We start from the raw sequence: 25,995 nt of genomic DNA, 5'->3' as shown, positions 1-25,995 counted from the left end.
GTGTGTGTGTTCGTGTGTGAAGTTCATTTCAGGGAGAACTACCTTGGAGGAGGTAAGGCAGGGGGAGGAAACCCAAGGGGCTAAGGAACGCTCGGGCATCTGAAGTTCCTAATTCTTCAGGAGATGAGAGAGACTTCTGTGGGGTAAATTACCACCGCCTCAAAAACAGAAAGGTACCTGAAGCTTCCAGTAACAGACATGCTTAAAGCCAGGGGGAGAATCAGTAAAATTTACTCGCACACATTTTACTTGCTCTAATAGTAAAAGAAAAATACTCCAGCATTTACCTTAAACCTCACCTACACTCAGTGCTGTCTAAAATATCACAGCAAAGTTCTCAAAACCATCAGTTCTTGGCACCAGATAGTATAATTTTTCTCTACAACTTCACTCACCTTCTAACTCAAGAAAGACTGAGGATTCTAAAACACAAGATGAAGTCATAGCTTGGAGGAGGAAAAAGGATTCATAAAAATGCCAGGTAAATTAGAAATACACATACAACTGTTATTATTTATTTATTCTATAAGTTCGGAAAAATATCACTGGACACCTCTTTGGCATAAAGCACATTATGCCACACGCAGCACACTGCAGCTACTGCGGGACAGCCTACTTTTCTAAAAACAAACTACTTTCGTTCTTTCAAGAAACAGACATCTCATATAATAAACCAAAACTTAATTCTCATTTTCATCTCATCATCTAAAAAATTATCCTAATTCAAGAACTTTCTCAAATGTTTTTCCAAAATTATACTACCCTACCTGAGAAAGAGGGAAGAGATACATACATCAATAGGCTTTTAGAGAGCCTGCATGCATTTATTTTAACCCACAACAAGGTATGTAACGGCAAAGATTTTTCAAGATTGTTAATTCGTTAGCAGTAATTTTCACCTAAGTGTTCTTGAAATTGCTAAGGGTGGGTGTAAACCTTTTATGGACGCAGTGCAGAAGTGGGTTCAAAGAGTCCATTCTAAAGCAGAAAACCTGGGAGACTGTCAGCTTCCACAGGCCCCACAAATGTGACTGCCGGATGTGACCGCACGTACAGGAGGTGAGAGCGCCGATCCCATTGCTGAAAGGAGGGCCGTGCCAGCCCTCGGCCACTGTCAGATGCCAACAACACAGCACCAGGGCCTGCGAACCGCTGCTGCGTTCATGCCAGCACCTTAACCACTTTGACAAATATCCTTTCTCCTCCCTCCCCAACTTTCTGGGTATAATTTCTAAGAACTAAGAGACTAGGAAGACAATAACTTTGTTTGTTTTGGGCTGCAGCTAGAGGCAGGTGAATTTTAGCTCCCTGACCAGGGATCAAACCTGTGCCCCGGCACTGGAAGCGTGGGATCGTAACCACTGGACTACCAGGAAGTCCCTAACTTTTTTTTTTTTTTAACAGAAAGGAAACTAAAACACAGGAGTGTGAGAAAAAGGAAATAGAAAAAAATACAATTGACCTCTTTGCTGATCTTTTTCATTTCTTATCTCTTCGAAAAAATTAAGTCAGACTGAAGGAAAGAGCACTTTTTGCTTGCTGAAAAAGATGGAACATGATACAGCCACAGGAAAGAAAAGTCAAATAATCCTGAACAGAATAGAATGTTGGAAGAAAAAGAAGGCAAAACTTGTCTGATTAATAATTTTCTAAAAGAGAAAATGTATTCATATACTCCTAAAATATCTGCAAGGTTTTAGACTTAGTATTAACAATAGTTTTGGTAATACAATTTTTACATTATATTTTAAGTTTTAAATATTTCAAGTTAGGTGCTTTAAAAAAATAATGCTCAGAAGACTTGGCTTTCTAAATTGCTCAAAGAAAATATGGACTGCAGCCCATGTTACTATCAGCCAAGTACTCCATTCTGATAAAGCACACTTAAGGCGCTGAGACAGGGAGGCAGGGTCTTCATATTCTGTATGATCTGCCTATGCTCACGGAGTGCTTAGAAGTGCTGACGTTCTGTTATACCGTTTTAACTGTGCTTCACGGTATATACACATATATAAGTGACGGCATAAAATGTAATTTTTCAGAGGATCCAAACTGCAGAAACAGCAAGAACCCTCTGCCCAGGAAACTGCACGGCGCCTTGCAGCAGTGTGACGGGCCGCCCTCTAGTGTCGGCCTGGCTGCAAGAGCGTGAAAACAGAACAGACCTGAATCCTGCTTTAAAATGCCACTCAGATTAATTTAGATTAAAAAGTATTTTAGAGTAATATATGAAAGCTATCATCTTTATTTTATAGGCTAAAAAAAAAAAAAATCTGAAAAGGTCTAGAAAAGATTGGCTCCAGGGACCATCGACCCACTGAAGCCACCAGGAGCAGAGGGCTGAAGGTGTCCTGGCTCTCTCCAACAGCTCTCCCGGTTTCCAGAACAAACACCAAAGCGCTTCTCTAGGCGACCTTGGAGCCTTGCTCCCCCAGGGGACACAGACACAGTCTAGATGCCTCTGCCGCAGCGAAAACTTAGAGGCGGTTGGGAACACGGCAAGTCCCCTTCGTCACTCACCCCGTGACCATCCACTGAGGGCTTGAGAGACCCCAGGAGCCCCTCCAGAAGGAAGGGATCTTTAGGTTACACAGCCTTTTGACCCTTTGCCTCATCACGCCAACAGCCACACAGAACATGCTTAAAGACAGCTAGAGCAGGAACGTGCTCACACCGCCAAGCTGAGAATAACTTAGAGGCAACCTGGCTCATGGAGCAGACATCAAGATCTATATATGGCATGAGGCAGCCTCACCTGGCTTTACCCAGCTTTCCATGTGTTCATCCTTGTTACGCAATCACACATGAAGACTTCTGTTTAGTAATGTCTTACTAGATTTTTTTTTTTTTCTGCTCTTCTGAAAAGGTAACTGAAATAACCATGACTCTATTGAGCTCCCAAAAGTGATAAAGAAATAGGGATAGTATAGAAGGTGAGGCTTTGTGAATGTTACAGATGTCTTCCAAAAAGGTTTCCTGGTATGAATAAGGCCTTCTTAAAAATTCTTCCAAAGGCATAAAGCAAGTACTTGAATCACTTAAAGTTGATGGTAAATTCCTAAAACAGATTTTCCCATTTGATTAATTGTACTTAATAAAAGATAAAACATAATTCTTTCATTCTCGAAGCAGAGTAAGACAAGAGTATAAAGTATTACATGTAACAACAATGTGATCTTAATCCTTGTAATTGTTTTATTCCATGAAATCTTGCAAAGGAGTTTTTACTCTTATCATAATATCATGATAAATAAATTCTTCTAATTTATATCGGAGGGATTTCTTCCTTACTAAAATTGATTAAGGCTCATTTTCAAAAAGGCTGAATGTCATTCGGTACTTACTAAATACCAAGTACACACTCATTTACTAAAAGAGAAACCTCCAGGACTTTAGTCTTTGAAAAGAAAACAACATATAATTCTGGATATATTGTATATTAAACTCAGTTTCTGTGGTTATTGATAATAATGTTATTAATTATACATTTAATATACCCATGGAAGAGTCACCTACTTCATAGCTAAGTTTCACATATTATTATCCATTTCAGTATTCTGAAACTTTTCAGAATGAAATGTATTTAAAAAAGTGATGCAATGTTAGAAATGCAACTTGGGCAACTGTGCTAAGAACTGTAATAATGCTACACAGAGGGACTACACAGAGTAGATTCATGGAGATACAAGTACGGAGAAAAAAACTGTAAAATCCAATCTCTAACCTCAAGACCAATAAAGAATCAAGATTCATGTAAGCTTTACGTTTTCATCTTCCTGTTCCTAGTTTTGGAAGAGAAGGAAGGAAGGAAACTAGTATCTTTTCCTGTCACTACGCTGGGTATTCTTTTAACATCTCTCAATCTTTGCAGTAAAAGATGCCGGCACTAAATACCCCCTTTCTGAGGACGGGGATACAGGCTGAAAGAAGTCAGGCACTGGCTCACGAGTCATCAGCTCATCACTGCTGGGCCAGGCTGTCTGGTTCTTCCCACCAGGACAATGCCTTTCAGGGTTTTCCCCTCTCACAAATCAGAGGGAGACCAGTCTCACCTGTAAGCAGGTAAGGCTGGCCAGACCACAAAGACGGTGGCTCTCCAATGAGATGGAGGAGGAGCCCGCAGGGGGAGTTCCATAAGGGCTACTGATGCTACCCGCCCCACCACTTCCCAGCCTAGAACCTGCTCCTCACTTTATACAGACGATGCCCAAGAGGCTGGGGACGTGAAGAAAATAAAAGTACAGGCTGAGCCTGCACAGTGGCCATGTGGTCAGTCCTGACCCTCAGCACTGGGCCCTTTCTATACTACCCTGGTGGCTCAGATGGTAAAGAATCTGCCTGCAACGCAGGAGATCTGGGTTAGATTCCTGGTTAGGAAGATCCCCTGGAGAAGGGAAAGGCTACCCACTCCAGTATTCCTGCCTGGAGAATTCCATGGACAGAAGAGCCTGGCAGGCTACAGTTCATAGGATTGCAAAGAGTTGGATACGACTGAGCAACTAAACACACACACACACACACACACACACAATCTCCTGCATTATTAACATTTGTCGCCTAGCCAAAACAAAGTTCTTGTTCAGAACCATTTGGAAAAAAAAGAAGTACACATAAAAAGTAGAAATATTAAATAAGCATATTATATAATATTCACTACAAAGATAAACAGCATTAAGGGCCAAAGTATGAAAGAAACTTAATGAATTATTCCTATTCTAAAAAAATCTATCCAAGTGATTATTAAGCACAAGTAGCAAAAATAATTTAAACCTCTACAATAGTTCATCATCTTAAACTTACCTGAGGCCATAGCAAGGCAGGGTGAAGAGCCTGAACAGGGCCAGGAGGACTCTGACAGGAAGCAGGGTGAACACGTAGAGAAACGCGTCCAGGCACAGGAAGATTCCAAAAACCATGAGCTGGATTTCAAAAGGAGAGAAGAACGTAAAAGACGAAATGCAAAATAAGTGTTCTTTAAAATACTGTAGATGAAAATTTCAAACAATCAAGGAATTTCTAAACTTGGTAGAAAATTCATTTCTCATAACTTGGCTACGGGAATAACAAGTTAACAGTTCTCCTTGTGTACATGAGCCATATTCTAATGAAAAATTCCTTTTCAAAATGCAAGCTTGTAGTTCTTCTTCCGGAGCCTTTGGTTTATCATCTACACAAGTCAATTTTTCAAAAGACAAGTCACCCTCAACCACAACTATGCCACATCTGACGTAGCTCTCTGGGTACTTCCTCAAGCTGCAGAGATGTTATAGAAAACCTTTCAGATAAAACTTAAACTCTAAATTTAATGTGAAGAGATTATTTATTTTAATACAATTTTAGGTACACTTGAACTTGCTGTGCAAAGAAGTCATTATTCCTAACTGGAGGACTAGCTGTTAATGTCTTCATCTCTTCTGCTTCCTCGTGTACTTGCCACATCCTTCCTATTTCGGGTGACACTGTCCATTTTTATCTGTTACAATTTAGGACCATATTTCATGCTCTCATCACTTCATGGCAAATAGAAGAAAAAAAGTGGAAGCAGTGGCAGATTTTATTTTCTTGGGCTGCAAAATCACTGCAGATTGTGACTACAGCCATGAAATTAAAAGAGGTTTGCCCCTTGGAAGAAAAGCTATGAGAAACCTAGACAGTGTATTAAAAAGCAGCGACTCTGCTGATAAAGGTCCATATAGTCAAAGCTGTGGTTTTTCCAGTAGTTATGTATGGATGTGAGAGTTGAACCATCAAGAAGCCTGACTGTTAAAGAACTTATGCTTTCAAATTGTGGTGCTGGAGAAGACTCTTGAGAGTCCCTTGGACTGCAAGGAGACCAAACCAGTCAAACCTAAAGAAAATCAACCCTGAATATTTATTGGAAGGACTGAAGCTGAAGCTCCAATACTTTGGCCACCTGATGAGAAAAGTGGACTCAATGGAAAAGACCCTGATGCTGAGGCAAAAGGAGAAGGGGGTGGCAGAGGATGAGATGTTTAGACAGCATCGCCGACTCAATGGACATGAATCTGAGCAAACTCCAGGAGACAGTGGAGAACAGAGAAGCCTGGAGTGTTGCAGTCCACTAGGTCGCAAAGAGTTGGACACAAGCTAGCGACTGAAGAACAGTATTTCACAGATGGAGAGTAGAATCTTGTGATGCCTTAGCAAATAGCCACACCCAGGCTGCTAACCTGTACTATTTCAAGAGGAGTGACTTTCTGTACATTTGACACACAGACATGGTATGATGTACACACCCTCACACACAACACTCCATGTATTCTTAGTCAATAAACTGACCTACAGAAATGTACTAAGTAGCTAACACCCACAGTTACTGGAAGAGCTGCATACCCTCCCCGCAATTTATATGCTGAAGGCCTGACCACAGGCCTCCCTCCCCACACCTCAGAATGTGACTGTATTTGGAGTGGGGGCTCTTTAAAGAGGCAATCAAGTTAAAATGGGGTCGTAAGGATGGCCCTTATCCAGCATGACTGGTGCGTCCCTGTAGGAGCTGTTAGGATGCAGACACACACAGGGAAGATCATATGACACGGAGCAGACGGATACACAAGCAAGGGGAGAGGCCTCAGAAGACACCAACCATGATGACCCTTCCATCTTGGGTCTTCTGACCAGACTGAAATCGTCTCTTAAAGAATCGGACTTTCTGTTGGAGAAGAGTCATCCTTCTTAGGCTTAGAGAAACTTGTTTTAGTATTGCTTCTCATCTAGGGCAAGCACCAGTAACAAACATCTAAGGGTCTTCCCATCGCATTTTAAATCAGCCCAGGAAGCAAAACTCCCCCGACCCTTGCGCGCTCAGCACCTAGGGACCACTGGAGCTATCGCGACGACAGATCACAACGTGAAAATGGAAGGAAGCAAGCAGCTGTGATCAGACACTTCAACGGGGGCCAGGAAAGCACCCAGTTATGCCTTTCAGGGTTCAGAAATGTAAACAAGTGACTCCATTCCTGTACCTACTGCTCAGGTGTTACGTTTGTTCACAAAGCACAGCATTCTTTTAAATCCTTTGCCAATGATAATGACAAAAGTCCTTAAAAGGCAATAAACAAGATGTAATCCTGAGAACAGTTACCCTTGAGGGAGGGAGATGAATCCCTGGGCACCCTAATGGGTGCTCCAGGGCGTCTGGTTTAATCAACCTGGTGACCCAGGTGTCTGGGTGTCTGTGCTAAGTGGGACTCCCGTGTCCTTGGGCCTCTGGGCGTGTGGCATTGAGTGCTGACTGCGTCATCCCTGTCAGCCCTGCTTGGCACACCAGGGAGCCACAGTTTTGGCGGCTGGACTCTGGACCAGGGCCGCGCGTCAAATGCAGGAGCTGGCCTGTGCGCTGCGGCTGTCTACCCACAGGCCCCGCAGGTTTGAAGCCGTGTGAGCGTAGCAAAAGATCTCAGGCCCAGTTTTTGCTAGGTATAGAAGGCAGCGTGCTTTGGCATCTTGATAAAATGTTGTAGACTGCTGTGGTTGCTTAGTCGCTCAGTCGTATCTGACTCTTTGCGACCCTATGGGCGGTAGCCCGCCAGGCTCCTCTGTCCGTGGGATTTCATAGGCAACAGTACTGGAGTGGGTTGCCATTTCCTTTTCCAGCGGATCTCCCCGACCCAGGGACTGAACCTGAGTCTTCATTGTAGGCAGATTCTTTACCCCTGAGTCACCACGGAAGCCCACCTTGATAAAACAGACAAGTATTAGGATTTACTTTTCATTGGGATCAAATAACCACAAAGCAGTCACGCAGTCTTAAGCAATGGCTGATGAAATTGTCCCTAAAATGTATAAGGTGTAACTACAAAGCAGAGAAACTGCTGTCATATGCCACCCACTGTTTCCCTTCTGAGAAAACAAAAATCTCCTTTAAATGTCACTTGAAAGGTCAAAATGAACACAGTGGTGTGGCTAAAATCAAAGCAGCACGATGCTGCTAGGATGCACCTCTTTAGACCGTGGGTGAACACCCATCTAGCCAGATGGTAGTCACGTCACCGTGCGCATGGGTCCCTGTCTCTCGCTCGCCCCATCCCCATTTCTTTCCTGCTCCAGCTCCCTGCACCACCCCCGCACAACTTTACCCATCTTGTAGAAGGTGGCAAATTATGTATAAGTATGTGTAAGTTATAACTATCTCTTGCCTTAGCTGTGTCTGAGCTTTACGGGGTGGTGGAGGGGGAAGCCTTATAAATATGTCATCTCTCTGAACCAGCAATTATATGAATAAAAAAAAAAAGTGAAGTTGCTCAGTCGTGTCTGACTCTTTGCGACCCCATGGACTTGTAGCCTACCAGGCTCCTCCGTCCATGGGATTCTCCAGGCAAGAGTACTGGAGTGGGTTGCCATTTTCTTCTCCAGGGGATCTTCCCAACCCAGGGATCGAACCCAGGTCTTCTGCATTGCAGGCAGATTCTCTACCAGCTGAACCACCAGGGAAGCCCAATTATATGAAATATAACAAAATGCAAAGACACCAAAGCATAATGAACATGCTTCAAAAAGAAATCCTACACTGCAGCTGCAGGCTTTTATCTCTTTTCCAGCTGGTGGATTTTCCCGGGGATGGATGACAAAATGCTACACGAGGTTTTGTGTGAAAACTTCCCAGGGCTGACTCAGGCTTTGATTTCTTCTTTCTCTCTCTTAACTAAGCATTCATTGCTCGCTCTAAGAGTCCCCTGCCTTTCTGTCTCACGGGAGATCTTGTGTGGAAGGGTTTCAGAAGTCTTTCGCAGGTACTGGGCAATAGGGCCGGGCGCTGGCCTCCGTCCAGCCTCATCTCCACCTGGACCTCATCACCATGCCCCCAACTCTGCAGCAAGGTTCAGGGGCTCACCTGGTGCCTGAGCGGCAGAGGCAGGGCTAGCCCCCCGCAGGTCTGCAGAAGACGTGGCTTTGAGACTGAAGCACTATTTCTACTAATGACACCTGCCACTCAGCCTCAACCTTGCCACTGGATTTGGGCTTGTATGTTAAAAAAAAAAAAAAAAAAAAGGATTTACCATTAAGTTTTTAACATCTAAACTCCAATGTGAAAACCAACCACGATTCTGTAACACTGGTCAACATCACCTGCTAGTGAAAAGTTCCACAACCAGCTCTTACCACACTCATTTTGAACCTACTGCTATTGCTCTTGATCATCTGAAAGATACTAGCCTCAAAACAAATAAAACCAAATCAAATGCTGGCCCCTCTCCATGGAGAGCAGAGAAAGGTTTCTTCACCTTTTAAAAATGTTTCCTTTTTTGACCAAAACCTCCTGCCTTCCTTTTAATGCCACTTGGAATTTCAAAATAAATAAAATGTTATGGCTACAAATAAAAGCAGCACAAGTATTTAGAAGATGTCTCTTTGAGCTGCAGAAACCACCTCTGGCAATTCTGTATCCGTTCCCCCACAGCCCCCAAGCAGCGACTGGAGCAAAGGCCGCTGCTATGAGGTGGGAGCCAGGAATCAGGGGTCAAGCAGGAGGAGGGCTTTCTTTCCGCCCCTGGTCTCAGTGTGTGAGGTTCTGGGTGCACTCCTGTGTCTTGCTCAGTCCTATACATGGGATACGAGGTCACTGGGGAGGGACCCCTTCCCCAGGGAATTCAAAGCTAGAGAGGAGGACTGCATGGTAAGGGCTGGATGAAGGATGTACTCTGGGTGCACTGGGGACAAGATAAGGGCTGTGCGCGAGCTGGGGTGGGGACAGGGGCTGGGGAGTGGGCACCCCGGGGAGGCAGGAACGGTCAGCAAAGCTCCCCCATGAGGAGAGATGGGCACGAGCTGCTGCCAGGCACGGAAAGGAGGAAGCACCTTGACGAGAGCGCCTGAGTGCTCTCCGCTAGCTTCACAATGCCATCTCAGGACTGTCTCACTGACACAAAAGTGAAACAGCGGCTGCAACTACCTCTTCTTAACATACCCTCAACACTACAAAGCAACAAAAAGGCTTTACATGGTATGTTCATTCAGTTCCTATTTTGAAAGAAGTTTTTTATTTATTTTTCCTAAATGTTTATCACCTGTCTGTCAAAAGAGCAGAACTGAGTTCCTCCACTAGCAAGATCAAATCTCCCTTCTGTGACTCTTTCCCTTGCTGCCACATACTCTCCTTGTGGGCAAACTCATTCACAGGGTCATGGACTGCCGGCCTCCTGAGATGACCGAGTCCAACCTCCTAATCTCAGACAAAGACAGTCAAAGCCAAAGCAACGCCTTGATCGGCGGACCTGAGATGAGAAGGTAAGGCTGTTCATCTCCACCCCAAGACCCCCTGTGCCGCACTAACCTCTCGTTTGCAACAGTAACATAGTCTATGCCCCAAAGACAACGTTCTGTACCTACCGTCATACTTATCTCTTCAACCTGATGTGACCTAAGTAGTTACTATTTAAGACTAAGCAGTTGAATTCAATTTTCTATAAATAATTAATGTACAAAGCATGGTAACAATGAAAAAGACTGTCAAAATGCACAGAATTATAAGGCAAAGAAAAGTCAAAATTATGTTTTCACCTTAGTTCTACATCTTAGGATAGGCAAAGCTATATAAATGTATGTTACCATAGAAAAGTAATTTTGATAAAAGTCTTCATAATAATCATCTGACATGTGTTTAACTTGAAGGATAGATGTCTTAAAGAGGTAAATTAATCAACTGGTTTGAACCTGAAGAGCACACACCTGGAGTGGTCTTGACCTCTCCCTGCTTCTTTCATTTCCAGTCCATGCTGAACATCACTATGCTTCAGAAGCAGAGCTCTGGAGGGGGCAGATGACCCCTCATCGCCCTCAATCTCTTTCTCCCTTTGCTGGAAAAGCCTAATCTACCCCGGCCCAGGCCCCGTGCAGCGGGGTGGCTGTGTGGCTCAGCCTGGCCAACAAGGCATCGGCGGAAGAAGGCACACTGGGCACCTCTGGGGAAGCTTTTAATTTATTATGAAAGGGTCGGTGGAGAAGGCGGCGCTGTCCATCTCGTCTCTGACTGTAATGCAGATATAAGGTCGGAGGTGCAGCTGACATCTTTCTAGTGAAAGGCAGCAAGGGGACCAAGAGCCAATCTGCCAGTGATGGTGAAAGAGAAAGAGAAAAAGGACTTGAGTCCATGCTGGCCTCATGAATCCACTGGACACAGATCTCCTTGCTCTAGGCTTGTTAAAAGTTTTAAAAACCTTTTTGTTTAAGTCACTGTTAGGTATTCATGCTCAGTCACTCACTCGTGTCTGACTCTTTACAACCCCAATGGACTGTAGCCCACCAGGGATTTCCCAGGCAAGAATACTGGAGTGGGTTGCTATTTCCTTCTCCAGGGGATCTTCCTGACCCAGGGATAGAACCCAGGCCTCTTCTCTGCGTCTCCTGCATCAGTAGGTGGGTTCTTTACCATTGTGCCACCAGGAAGCCCATTCTGTTATACAATACACACAGCTAAAAGTATTCCTGAGGAAAAAGTTTTCGTTTCCTCCCGATGCCAGTCTAAACCCCTCAGTCTAACCTTCAGTCACCTGGTTCCAGCCTGTCCTCTCAGTGCGCCTGTCCTCTGTGTTCCTGACAACCTCCCAGCTCTGGGTCTCCCTAGCACACCTCACCCCTCACCTCCACATGGACTTCCCTGTGGCTCAGATGGTAAAGAATCTGCCTGCACTATGGGAGACCCAGGTTCAATCCCTGGGTCAGGAAGATCCCTTGGAGAAGGGAATGGCAACTCACTCCAATATTCTTGCCTGGAGAATCCCATGGACAGAGGAGCCTGGTGGGCTACAGTCCATGGGGTCACAAAGAGTCGGAAAATATGGAGCGACTAACACTAACCAACACCTCCACGTATGCCCTAAACTGTACAGAAGTGACCTCTTTTTCCTCATCACCTTGCCATTCCCTTCACGAGTCCCATGTTTTATCTCTGTACTTCCCCATGGTAAAAGTGCCTGGAACATAGCACTCAAATCAAAAACTGAGAAGATAAATAACTGCATGAGGGCGGGTGGTTGGTTGCTGAGTCACTAAGTTGCATCTGACTCTTTCTGACCCTGTGGACTGCAGCACGCCAGGCCTCCCTGTCCATCACCAACACCCGGAGCTTGCTCAAACTCATATCCATTGAGTCGGTGACACCATCCAACCATCTCATCCTCTGTAGTCCCTTTCTCCTCCTGTCTTCAATCTTTCCCAGCATCAGGGTCTTTTCCAATGAGCCTGCTCTTCAAATCAGGTGGCCAAAGTATTGGAGCTTCAGCATCAGTCCTTCCAATGAAGGGGTGATTTCCTTTAGGATGGACTGGTTTGATCCTGCTCTTCAAGGGACTCTTAAGAGTTTTCTCTAGCACCACAGTTCAAAAGCGTCAGTTCTTCAATGCTCAGTCTTCTTAATGGTTCAATGCTCACATACGTCTATGGCTACTGGAAAATCCATAACTTTGACTATATGGACCTTTGTCCACAAAGTGATGTCTTTGCTTTTAAATACACTGTCTAGGTTTGTCATAGCTTTTCTTCCAAAGAACAAGCATTATCTCTGTGGCCATCAGCTAAACCCCCATGAAAGATATAAGCTTCACTTTCAAATAGCTTGACTGCAAGGAGAAAGGGAAGAAAACATTTTTCCTAAAGGTTCTTTCCGCCCGAGATCAGCAATCCAAGAGGCCAGGGGTCAGAAATCATGACCCTTCCAGGGTTAGAAGAGCCCTTTATTAGCAAGTGAAGCAGGCTGGTTAGAAGTAGAGCAGGAGATCAAAGAGGGACACTGAGAACCTTGAAAACCAGTCCCCTCCCAACTACTCCCCGCTGGACTCAGCCCAGGGTGACTGCCATCCCCACTGCAAACGAAACGGCCACTGCAGTGCAACCAGGGGACAAGAAACCTTTCAAACTTTTTCCTGTTCTCCCAGGGCAGGGCATTCCAATTTGCTAAGTGAGACTTGTAAAGATTTTAAAACACTTACAGAGGGCTTTTACGGTTGTTTAGTTGCTAAGTCATGTCCGACTCCTGTGAACCCATGGACTGTAGCCTGCCAGGCTCCTCCGTCTATGGGATTATCCAAGCAGGAGTACTGGGTGGGTTGCCATTTCCTTCTCCAGGGGATCTTCCCCGCCCAGGGATCCAACCTGGATTCTTTACCATTGAGCCATCTAGGAAGCCCACAGAAGGCTTACCATGAAATTGACATTCAGATGAGAACACTGAGGCACATGGAAACAGAAGTGAATTGGTCACGGCCTCATACTTGATAAACCGTGGAGCCAAGATTCAAATTCAGGCAGGCTGGCCTTCAATTCATGCCCTTCAACCACTCTGCTATCCTGGCTCTCAGTTCAGGAAGCAGAGATACTGCAGTTTAGCTTCCTCCTTGTGTGGAAGAAACAAATAGAGCTCCCCAGGTGGAGCATACGAGCAGCTACTAGCAGATCCAGACAAGAACCCCTGGCGCGTGTGGGAGCGTGGAGAAAGGACTGCAGAGGAAAGAAGAAGTGTTGCCCGCGGTCAACAAATGCTCCAGAATTTCACATCCTTACGTCACATTGAGAAGTTCACGCATAAAAATGTGCTAATAACTAGAAAAACTACTTTAAATATATAAGTAATTCATCTTTATTAAATGTCAAGTATAACATGTTTATCTACTGACAATATTACACAAAAAACCTGTCTTTTTTTCTTTTTAACAATCACTAAACAGGTTCAGTTGGAGATGCTGAGTTGACCTTTCTCTTGACTTTAAAAGAAGAAGCATTAATTACATGCTTTATAGTATCTGCAACCCCTGAAGACACAAAGTGCTCTTTAATTATCAAGTTTCTCTTTTTGCAAAGGTTAGGTGGAAATACAGCAGCATTTATCCCCCTCAAAAACAAGAACATTTTTTAAAAAATTAGTATGGCATATATATTAAATAAACACAAAGGTAACCAATAAAAATAAGTTATATTACCACAAACGTCTCAACTGCCTCTCAACTCTCACGATAAATGCCTGAAATGGGACCCTGTCCCCACATCAAATAAAGGCCTTAGGGACAGCACAGTGAATTCACGCTGTTATGAGAGATATTTAAGCCTGGAATTAAACTGAAATCTAAGTCTGCTTTCCTCTATGCTCCACTTAGTCTTAAGTTGATACAAAAGAAATTGTGGTTTTGGACTGTGAAGTTTAGATTATGACTATGCTCAAACACATCTTTATTAATCAAAATAGGAACCATTACAATCCACACATTTTTGCCAACAGAAATGTTTGTTTATTCCCGTAGTATAAACATCCATGCTTCAGGATTCAACAGACTCTTGGAAGCCATCTTCTGCCTCCTGCTGGCTATGGCCGTGTTCTGCCTACAAAAAGCTGTCAGAATGCTCGAGGAAGTGGTAGTCGGCTGGCGAGAGGTCAGGTGACTATGGCAAACGAGGCAGAACTCTGCAGCCTGATTCGTTCAACTTCTGAAGCCTTGGTGTGCTTGGGCGCTGTCGTGCAGAAGAACTGGGCCTGCTGCGCTGACCAGTGCTGACTGCGGGCATGGCAGTTTTCAGCGCGTCTCATCCATTTGCTGAGCACACTTTTCAGATATAGTGGTTTTGCCAGGATTCAGGAAGCTGGAGTGAATCAGACTGGCAGGAGACCACCAGTGTCCAAGACCATTTGTTTTTTGATGCAAGTTTGGTTTGGGGAAGTGCTTTGGAGCTTCTTCTTGGTCTAGCCACTGAGCTGGTCATCACTGGTTGTATAAAATCCACTTTTCGTCACACATCACAATCCGATCGAGAAACGGTTCGTTGTTGTTGAAGAGAATAAGAGAAGACGACACTTCAAAACGATGACTTTATTTTGATTTTTCAGTCAGCTCATGAAGCAGCCACTTATCGAGCTTTTTCACCTTTCCAATTTGCTTCAAATGCTGAATGAATGTAGAATGGTTGACGATGGGTTCTTTGGCAACTTCTTATGTAGTTGTAAGAAAATCTGCCTTGATAATTGCTCTCAATTGGTTGTTGCTAACTTCCAATGGGCAGCCACTAAGCCTGTCATCTTCAAGGCTCTTGCCTCCTTTCTAAAACTGCTTGAATTACCACTGCATTATATGTTCATTAGCAGTTCCTTGGCCAAATGCACTGCTGATGTTGTGAACTGTCTCTGCTGCTTTACGACCCACTTTGAATTTGAATTAAAAAATTGCTCAAATTTGCTTTTTCTCTAATATCATTTTTATAGTCTTAGAATAAACATAAAACAAACAGCAAGTAGTAAGTCATTAGGAAAAAAAAAATAGAGTGAGAAATGAGCCTTAAAATGGGGTATAACATAACCACATTTATATAAGAATGTACTCCAATATCAAAGAGCCAAAGCACAATTACTTTTGCACCAACCTAATAGAAGAAGAAACTTCTCTAAACTGAAAAAGATGATATTCTTTTGTATATTTTAAGCAGTAAAACACCTGAAGTATTGTTCTCAGAGACTAAATCGACATGCCCTAAATAGGACTAAAACCAAAGCCTTTTTCATGGGCAACAGGATTAGAACATAATGGCAACTGTGTGTGAGCGGTGTCCACTAAACTTTTCTCACGCTAATAATGTTTCAAACACGTACAAGTGAAACCGAAGTTTCAAAAAAAAAAAAAAAACAAAACACTTACCCTGAGTGCAGGCAATGAATGCAATGTGATACTTTTTCTATTCTTCAATTAAACAGAATAAATCCTCATCGATTACAACTTAGTGCATGGGTTATTCCACCTACTTGTGGCCCTACAACAGACCACAGGATGAAAAACACTGGTTTATACTGAAGCCCCATCAAGACCTGCAGAGATTTTCCCAGAAGACAACATAGTACTCACAATGACAAATATGAAATGCTTACAAGTTTCTGTGAGAAATCCACCCAGAAACTTGCTTGTGATTTCAGTGCTGCGTGGATCACAAGAAACTGTGGAAAATTCTTAAAGAGATGGGAATACCAGACCACCTGACCTGCCTCTTGAGAAACCTATATGTAGGGTCAGGAAGCAAAAGGTAGAACCGGACATGGAACAACAGACTGGTTCCAAATAGGAAAAGGAGTACATCAAGGCTGTATATTGTCACCCTGCTTATTTAACTTATATGAAGAGTACATCATGAGAAATGCTGGGCTGGAGGAAGCACAAGCTGGAATCAAGATTGCCGGGAGAAATATCAATTACCTCAGATATGCAGATGACACCACCCTTATGGCAGAAAGTGAAGAGGAACTCAAAAGCCCCTTGATGAAAGTGAAAGAATAGAGTGAAAAAGTTGGCTTAAAGCTCAACATTCAGAAAACGAAGATTATGGCATCTGGTTCCATCACTTCATGGGAAACAGATGGGGAAACAATGGAAACAGTGTCAGACTTTATTTTTTGGGCTCCAAAATCACTACAGATGGTGACTGCAGGCATGAAATTAAAAGATGCTTACTCCTTGGAAGGCAAGTTATGACCAACCTAGATAGCATATTCAAAAGCAGAAACATTACTTTGCCAACAAAGGTCCATCTAGTCAAGGCTATGGTTTTTCCAGTGGTTATGTATGGATGCGAGAGTTGGACTGTGAAGAAAGCTGAGCACCGAAGAATTGATGCTTTTGAACTGTGGTGTTGGAGAAGACTCTTGAGAGTCCCTTGGACTGCAAGGAGATCCAACCAGTCCATTCTGAAGGAGATCAGTCCTGGGTGTTCTTTGAAAGGAATGATGCTAAAGCTGAAACTGCAGTACTTTGGCCACCTCATGCAAAGAACTGACTCATTGGAAAAGACTCTGACTGGGAGGGATTGGGGGCAGGAGGAGAAGGGGATGACAGAGGATGAGATGGCTAGATGGCATCACTGACTCGATGGACGTGAGTCTGAGTGAACTCCGGGAGATGGTGATGGACAGGGAGGCCTGGCATGCTGCAATTCATGGGGTCGCAAAGAGTCGGACAAGACTGAGCGACTGAACTGAACTGAACTGAATGAAGAAAAGAACAGTGGTGCTGGAGAAGACTCTCAAGAGTCCCTTAATATAAGGAGATCAAACCAGTCAATCCTAACAGAAATCATCCTTGAATATTCACTGGAAGGACTGATGCTAAAGTTGAAGTTCCAAAACTTTGGCCACTAATATGAAGAGACGACTCATTGGGAAAGACCTTGATGCTGGGAAAGATCGAAGGCAAAAGAAGGGGGTGGCAGAAGATGAGATAGTTGGATGGCATCACCGACACAATGGACATGAATTTGAGCAAACTCCAGGAGAGAGAGGAGGACAGAGGAGCCTGGAGTATTGCAGTCCATGGGGTCGCAAAGAGTTGGACACAACTTAGTGACTGAACAACAGCAGATGAGGAAAAGAGAAGGATGGGTGTACTGAGCCTGCCTCTGATGAGGTGACGGTTATGGGGGCTGCTGTCACTGTGAGTTATTTCTACCGCAGGTGGAGTGGTACAAGGGGTCAGAAGGACACCTCCTTAGTTGAAGTCCATAAAGTCTGCCTGTGGACAGTGGACACGACCCTCTGGGCTCACCCAGAGCAAAGCGGCAGGCCAGCAGCTCAGACAGGTGGGTGGACGAGTGTCCAGGCTGCAGAGAGAAGGCAGACCCCCAGCAGGGTCAACTGCAGCAGCCTTCCACTTCCAGCCCATGGCTGATCACTGGCAGAAAAAAGTGAGCTTTGAAAAGCAGGTTCAGGTGTTTTAAGAAAGACACAAGAATTACTGTAAATAAAAAATTCTTTTTTCAAGCAGAAGAAATGTCACCCGCCAGGTTCCTCCTGGACAAAACCTTAAAGCTACTCTAATACACAAAACAAGGGAGCTGCTGCCCTTGGGAGGAGGGCTGCACCACCCCACACCTCCCTGCCACAAATACCTCCCTTACCTCCAGGCCTTGGCTCTAGCACAGAGCCCTAGAGAAAAGCAGTGACACGGTAACAGCCACGTGTGTTTGAGGACCCTGGCCAAAGGCACCAAATGTCTGCTGGTTCCTCCACTCTCTAACCTTGCCCCAGTACAGAACACCCCCATGCTCTCGCATGCCACCTGCCACCAAAAACCCACGAAAACAAGGTCTGTCAACCCACCTCTTCACATGCGACCCTCCTCCTTCTACCAAATGGATGGATGGTTAGAAATAAACAAACCTCGGCCAAACTGCCCGCGCCCTCCCTTCTCACTGTCTACCGCTCCTCCTGTTGTTACGGCCCACGGAGAAAGCACACCAACTAAACCCTTCCATAGCAGCTCTAAGAGAAACTGTGATTCCAGGGAAGTGACTCGAACATCAAAAGTTCTGTTTCTAAAAATGTATGAAAACATGTTTCAGCATAGCTAAAGCTGAATTATTGCTTAACTCTTTCCTTCTTATAAGAAACTGTCATGGATGTACACGTTGGACCATAAAGAAAGCGGAGCGCTGAAGAATTGGTATTTTTGAACTGTAGTGTTGGAGAAGACTTGAGAGTCCCTTGGACTTCAAGGAGATCAAACCAGGCAATCGTAAAGGAAATCAGCACTGAATATTCACTGGAAGGACTGATGCTGAAGCTCCAATACTTTGGCCACCTGATGTGAAGAACTAACTCCTTAGAAAAGACCCTGATACTGGGAAAGACTGAAGGCAGGAGGAGAAGGGGATGACAGAGGATGAGATGGTTGGATGGCATCACCAACTTGATGGACATGAGTTTGAGCAAGCTCTGGGAATTGGTGATGGACAGGGAAGCCTAGCAGCTGCAGCCCCTGAGGTTGCAAAAAGTCGGACACGACTGAGCGACTGAACTGAACTGAAAGCTGAATTATCGCTTAACTCTTTCCTTCTTATAAGACATTTCCAGATGGTTCAGACTCATCAACTCTGTGAATGCAGAGGAAAAGGGCAGCCTTGGCTTTGTATCTGATCAGTCCTGTGGCCTAGGACACATCAAGGGAGCACGAAGACATCAAGGGAGCACCACATGGAGGATCAATGCTGCTGTTACGTGTTTATTCCCTACTGAGATGTTTTCTGTGTTGAAGGTGAAACAGACTATCTAATTTTCTTTGAAGAAACTATCCTTTACATTTTTAAAATGAGGGCTTTCTGAGAAACTGACACCTTAACAAAGGGGGAAATTAAATAATTTATATCGTGATGAATGGGAAAAAAAAACTGCTTCTAGGAAAAACAAACTGAAGAGAACTAGAAGGATAAGAAGAGAGTAATTCCTTGAAGAAAGTTATCTGGATGGGACAGAAATGGGAACTGTTGCTCGTATTGTTTAGTCACCAGGAGTGTCCAGCTTGTCTGTGGTCCCATGGACGGGGAGCCTGGTGGGCAAGGGCTCCTCGCGCTGCAGGATTCTCCAGCCAAGAAGACTCGGAGTGAGTACCCGTTTCCTCCTCCAGGGGATCTTCCTGACCCAGGAATAAAACCCATGACTCCTGCATTGGAGGCGGATTCTTTACCACTGAGCCACCAGGGAAGACTCAAATGGGAATTCAGCAAGTTTAATAAATAGCAAAGTTACAGATCACTGGATCTGACACTGAAAAATGCACTTTTTAAAGACTCTCCCTATCTGGGAATTCCTATTCCACCTAATTATTCATGATCACATTATTCCCAATATTTAAAAAATTCCACTCAAGCAGTTCAAATTGTTTTTAATAGAATTAACATGTTCTATTTTTTGAAAATTATGGCAATTTTCAAAATGATGGCAAGTAATTAAAAAAAAAATAACAGTACCTTTTCCAATTCTCTTGGTATTCGCATACACGTGTACACTCTTTCTCTTCTTTCTGTATACTTGGCCTCATTATGTTCAAGGAAGTACCCTCTGGTTAGTTCAGCACTGAGGAACCTGAGCAGTGAAAGCTCTACAAGAAAAAAAAAGACAAAACAAAAAGAACAGCATTTATCAAGCGACTTCCAAGGCTAGCTGGCGCCCCAGGTAACACAGACGTAAAACAAGGTTATAAAACAAAGTAATCTACGTTTCGGTGCCCAGAACTGAACTGCACATAAGCCATCAGCAGAGAGTGAGAAAACTGCTGTTTTTGTGTGATATAAAATGAAAATGTCAGGGGAATATACCAGGGGCCATTGCTATAAGCCAGAATATAAGTCAGAAGTTCTCTGAGAGTCTATTGAGGGGTCTTAGGTGATAGAGGGCCTGGGCTGAAGCAGAGCAGAAGGCAGGGGAAAAGATACTAATGGAGACACACGCACACACACACACAGAGCGGGTACCAAGTGCACACAAATGGAGACACACACACACACACACCCCTACACGCACAGAGTGGGTACCAAGTACATACAAAACGGAGACACACACACGCACACAAACACCCCCCCCACACAGAGCGGGTACCAAGTGCACACAAAACGGAGACACACACACACACACACACACACACACACACACGAGCCGAGTCACCCGAGAGGCACTCCTCCAGTCCAGGAGTGAGCTGGGCGGAAGAACACACTCGACACTGGTACAAATCCTTCCTTCCTTCTTCAGTCTCAGAGATGCTGCCAGTGTCTAAATAACACCATTTCCCCAGGTGAAGGCTTCCCAACACGATGGTAACTGTGAGTCACACAAGACAGAACCTCAACCCCATCTGAAGACCGCACTCCCTGTGGACCTGTCCACCTGTTTTCCGTTCCTCTGATGCAAATTCACCCTCCATTGTCTCATCTCAGCTGAGGAAAGAAAGGGTGGAGGAGGCTGAATGTTTTCCACTGGGCTGTATCTGGCAGACCTGGGATGGCAAGTAAGGTTGTTACCTGATCCTAACGTTTCCACCGTGCGAGCCACGCTTCCCGGCAGCCCACCACCTGGTCGACCTCTCGGCCCCCGGCCTCAGATCCTCCCTTCTTCCTTCACTCTCTAGAAGGCCGTCCTCTCTTCCCGGACTCAGGACACCAAGGGCTGCAAAGCGTCCTCTCTGCTCTGAGCTGGCCTCTTGCTCCTTTCCCAAACCCCATGTTGGTGTTCCCTCCCACAGATGACAAAGCAGGAAGGTCGAGTTCACTCACGAGCGTCCTCCTTCGGAGTTCTGTCTTATGTGACGCTAGGATTTAAAGGCTGCAGGGGTGGGGAAGAGTGCACAGTCCTAAACACTCTGGAAGAGTCTCTAGAAGACTCAGAAGTGGACTTACTACCTCCCAGTGGGCCTAAAACAGCTGACTTCCTCCAGCACTGGGACAGACAGCGAGTTCCTTGAACATCAGGTGAAGTGGCTTGCTTATGTGCAGAAGTCAGAGTTCCACCCATCCCCAAATTACAGATTTCTTTAAATACAAGATTCATAATCGACTTGGAGAGTCAGTGGTACCATGAAAGCCACCTGGAGACTGAAAGAGGTGGAGAACCCGACCAGGGCCTACTGCAGCCGGGCAGAGAGGCAGGTCAGGCTGCACAGTGACCGCGAGCGTGGTGCTCTCAGGACACCATGGCTGAAGCCACGGACACAAGGTGTGGACTCCACCGTGTGCGCCTCAAGGCAACCGCATCCGTGCGGAGTGACACTTCTGGCTCGGAACTTTCTGACTCGCTGGTGGCTGGCTAGATCCAGCACAAGATCTACGGCCTGAAGGAGAGGGGAAAAAAGAGTGTTTTGTGCTGTAAACAAGGACAGCTAAAACCGAAGAGAAAGATCAAACAGTTAAGACTTGAACACAGTTCGGTTTTCCAACTGGACAGAAGAGAGACGCTCTCATTAGTGAATATCTATAAATATCAATTCTTTCAAGTGAATGAATGCTGGGAAGCAACGGGACATTCAGGAAGCAGAAGAAACTGTGCTGGCACAAACCGGCACTGACGCCCGCCAGCGGGGTCACGAGCCCCGAAGGGCGCGTCACCAGACTCCCTGGTCTTCCTCCACCTGATCCTGAAGGGCTTGCGGGTTTGGTTGGGTGCTCTTGCTTCTTATGGGCTTTCCAGGCGGCACCAGGGGTCAGGAATCTGCCTGCTAATGCAGGTAGACACCAGAGACAAGGGTTCGATCCCTGGGTGGGGAAGATCCCCTGGAGGAGGGCATGGCAACCTGCTCCTGTCCTCTTGCCTGGAGAATCCCATGGACAGACAAGCCTGGCGGGCCACAGCCCATGGGGCCACAAAGAGACGGATATGACTGAGCGACTTCATACACACGCACACGCATGCAACACAGCAGGGCCACAGTAAAATTCCGGCCACCCTTTAAGGCCATATTGTTTCATGTGTCACTAGGTGTCTTTTCTTCATTCTTCTTATCTTTCTTCCCTACACATACTCTCCTGGGGCAGTCTAAGGTCAAAACCATCACCTCAATCCTGACGCTGCCATAGCTTCCGCTTTTGACTCCTGAGCCTGGACTACTTCCCACTGCCTGTAGGCAACTCCACCTAGAATTTCCAAAGGCACCTTTAGCCGGCAAACTGCAATCCACCCTTCCCCCATTAACCCCCACTACTGGAGCCCCATCGTTAGTTCAGGGCTCACCAGTGACACGGCTCCAGGCCGGCAGCTGGGGGCCGATTCTGACCATCCCCTCCATCCCCTTTCCAAGCCCTGATGACTCCTCCTCAAAACGTTTATAAACTTGCCCTCTTGTTCCGAACTCTGCCTGCATGTGGTCCTCCCCGCTCTCTCCAGGTTACCGAGGAGGCTGACCAGCGCCTGCCTTCTGCTCCTCGCTCCCCTAGGCCCCACCTGGCCTGGCCCGGGTCGGCACACACACAGGTGGGCGGCAGAAACCCTCCGGGGCTCGTGGCACCTCCAGGCGAGGTCAACACCCTGGCAGAGGCGACAGCAGAGCCCTGCCAACTCGGCCCGGTTTATCTTTCTTTCCCGCCACGCAGCATGCCTGCCTCCCCTGAACGTCGAGGTCACTGTTCTCTAGTTACAACACGTCTCACCGCGGGCAAACGCTGTGTGTAGGCTCCCTCTGTCCACTCGTGTGAGCACACAGGTGAGCCTCTATGGGCGAGGGACGCGCGGAGTCACCTGCTCCAGGAAGATGCCCCGGGTTTTCCCCTGGAGCCCGGGTACACACACACTCATCCGGTGTTCTTTCCCTCTGCATCCTCGGGACACAGCGCTAAAGAGGGCTCAGCCGATGCTCCCTGAACGAATGAGTGGCTCAGAGGAGAGGAAGGCAGTCACAGAGGAGGGTGTGGTGGAGAGCAAGAATCGGAAATGAGAGGCGGCGGAAGCAGAGCGCGGCAGCTTCTCCAGCAGAGCCCGGGACTGGGGCAGGTGTGTTCTGAGATGCGGGCGCTCTCAGCAGGGAAGAGCTCTGGAGCATCTGGTCAGTGAGCATCCAAAGGACGGTCCCCGACAGGCACCTGCACTCCGCCCCAGGGGCACAGCCAGTAAGGGCCCCGGCGCATCGTCCACACCAAGTAAGGGCAGGGAAGGGAGCTGGGGTGCGTGAGCTAGTATCTCGGTGTGTGAAGGATAAGATAAACAGGCTGTCACACGAGTGTATCTTTTGAAAAGCAAATTAAACCGAAAGGCTGGGATGAGCTGTCCGTGTGGTCAGGCCACTCAAGACGGCTGTCCTCTTGCTCTCTGTCCATCGGCTGACCGACCAGGGCCTGCTTCACTGTGTCCCTGGTGCAGGGCTGACCTTCCTGCAGAGCCGCCCTCGGCCCTAGTCTGTACTGGTCGAAGGGCGGGGAGGGGCGTGGCCCTCAGCTGGTTTCCCTGGTAACCAAAGAGCCCCCTTCTCCCTGGAAGCCCCCCCCCCCACCCCCATCCCTTTCAAACCACAGAGGTCTCTCTGTTGCCGAGTCCCGGCTCTTCCTTCGGTCCTGAACCTGGGCAAGCTCAGGCCAGGTGGGCCCGCGGGCTGCAGCCCGACCCTGTACCCTTGCTTATTTAGAAAGTCATCCTCCGGGCCAGTGTCCTCCCTGGGCCCGCAGATGACGGAGCCTCCTCCACAGCGAGGGTTTTGCCCTGGTCCAGAGGAGGGCACAGGGAGAGCTGTCAGATGAGGGCGGATCCGCGCCGGTTCTGTCCCCACTGGTCCTGGGACCCCGCTCCACCCACAGATCTCAACGTCAAGAAGAGGGAAACCGAGGCTTGGAGCGGTTTTACAACACTTGTCACCTGCTTGTCATTCACAAAGGATGTTCGAGCCACTGTGTATGAAAGGGTGTGAAGACCGCAAAGCATGACACGCTGTCTGGAACCACTTACTAGTAACTTCGCATGGTCACAGCACTAGCCAATCCGCGTTTGGTGGTCACCTAACGTTTACTGCTATGGCTGCAATCCTGTTTCCAAGGATAAAAGGGAAAATGTCTAACAAGCACATTTAACAAACTATATAACCTAAGGAACTTTCCTTAAACGAGTTTTAAAAAATTATAAAATATAAACCTATGAGGGTGTTTTAACTCTATTATAAATGTGAAGAAGTACTGTATCAGGATTCTACCTCTAGAAATGCAAGAATTTCAGTTGTAAATACCAATTTTGATTCTCCAATGGAAATTTTAACAGTAAACACAAGCATTAAAGGATAAAACATGTTTTGAGTACACAGTTCTCATAACCACGAGACAGGCTTTATCATCATGCCCATTTTATAGATGAAGAAACTGAGGCACAGAGAAGTGAAGGAGGCCTCCAAGGTCACAGAAGAAGCATACAGTGCTGCCAGCATTTAAATCAAGCAGTCCATCCCTAAAGCCTGTGCCTTCTGGCACTAGATTATTCTATCACTGTCTTCAGTGCTTTTGTAAACAGGCCACTGTGTTCTGGAAAACTGGGAACCACCCCCTGACCCCATCTCTGTGCTCCCAGCACCGTGGGTTTACTTCTGTGATGTTACACTGTTTACTAAGCAGCTCCCTTGCCAGCCGTTAAACTTTCTGAAACCAAGCACCATGTATCCAGATCTTCCCAAATCCAGCCTCCAGTGAGTTGAGTGTAAGGGTAAGGTTTACCTATCATTAACACCATACTAGTGGGTTGGAGCGGAAAAGGCAATGGCAACCCACTCCAGTGTTCTTGCCTGGAGAATCCCAGGGACGGGGGAGCCTGGTGGGCTGCCGTCTATGGGGTCGCACAGAGTTGGACATGACTGAAGTGACTTAGCAGCAGCAGCAGCAGTGGGTTGGAGAACAGTTTTAAAAGAAACATTAAAGCAATACTAACAAAAGAATCAAGCTTCATGGGGTGAGACAGATGGAAAGCTTTCTTACCTCCTCCTCCCCACACTCCTCCCTGTCCACCACACCCTTCCACCCCGCCACACTCCTGAAGGACTGGCCCTGCTTAAGGAATTAGGGTCCTCTGCTTCTCTGGTGGCTCAGACCTGCCTGCAATGCAGGAGACCTGGGTTTGATCCCTGGAGTGGGACGATCCCCTGGAGAAAGGAATGGCCACACACTCTAGTATTCTTGCCTGGAGAATTCCACGGACAGGGGAGCCTGGCACAGAGTCAGACACGACTTAGGGACTAACACAAATGTAACACCTGACTGAGGTGGCTTACAAAGGCGCTGCACACATTACTTCATCAAACCCTCACCACAACTCTGAGAGCTAAAGGCACAGTTGACAGTGTTCACGTTTTTCAAACCAAGAATCTGAGGCTCATAGAGCTTCAGAGACTTGTCCAAAGTCACTGAAAAGCTAAGAAGCAAGTTGGGAATAAAACCCAGCACCGAAGAATTGATGCTTGCAAACTGTGGTGCTGGAGAAGACTCTACATAGAGTTCTTTGGACTGCAAGGAGATCAAACTAGTCAATCCTAAAGGAAATCCACCCTGAATATTCATTGGAAGGACTGATGCTGAAGCTCCAATACTTTGGCCAACTGATTCGACAAACTGATTCATTGGCAAAGACCCTGATGCTGGAAAGACTGAAGGCAAAAGGAGAAGCGGACAGCAGAGGATGAGACAGTTAAGATAGTATCACCGACTCGATGGACATGAATGTGAGCAAACTCCAGGAGATGGTGAAGGACAGGGAAGCATGGCGTGCTGCAGTCCCTGGAGCTGCAAACA

General features: G+C 46.2%; 1 protein-coding gene across 1 annotated transcript in view; it reads right to left on the bottom strand.

Annotated features, from left to right (window-relative positions):
• The window catches only part of TAPT1 (transmembrane anterior posterior transformation 1), a 59,534-nt gene that overhangs the window by 25,919 nt on the left and 7,620 nt on the right, over window positions 1–25,995 (bottom strand). The window contains exons 2-3 of the mRNA XM_025289659.3: window positions 19,726–19,856; window positions 4,801–4,919 (exon numbers count right to left, since the gene is read on the bottom strand). Coding sequence (XP_025145444.3) covers window positions 4,801–4,919; window positions 19,726–19,856 — 250 coding nt within the window. The remainder of the gene's footprint in view (window positions 1–4,800; window positions 4,920–19,725; window positions 19,857–25,995) is intronic.

This window comes from Bubalus bubalis, chromosome 7, assembly GCF_019923935.1.
Source record: "Bubalus bubalis isolate 160015118507 breed Murrah chromosome 7, NDDB_SH_1, whole genome shotgun sequence".
Classification (NCBI taxonomy): Eukaryota; Metazoa; Chordata; class Mammalia; order Artiodactyla; family Bovidae; genus Bubalus; species Bubalus bubalis.
Note: the sequence above shows the minus strand (reverse complement) of the source record. Positions and strands in the feature narration are given on the sequence as shown.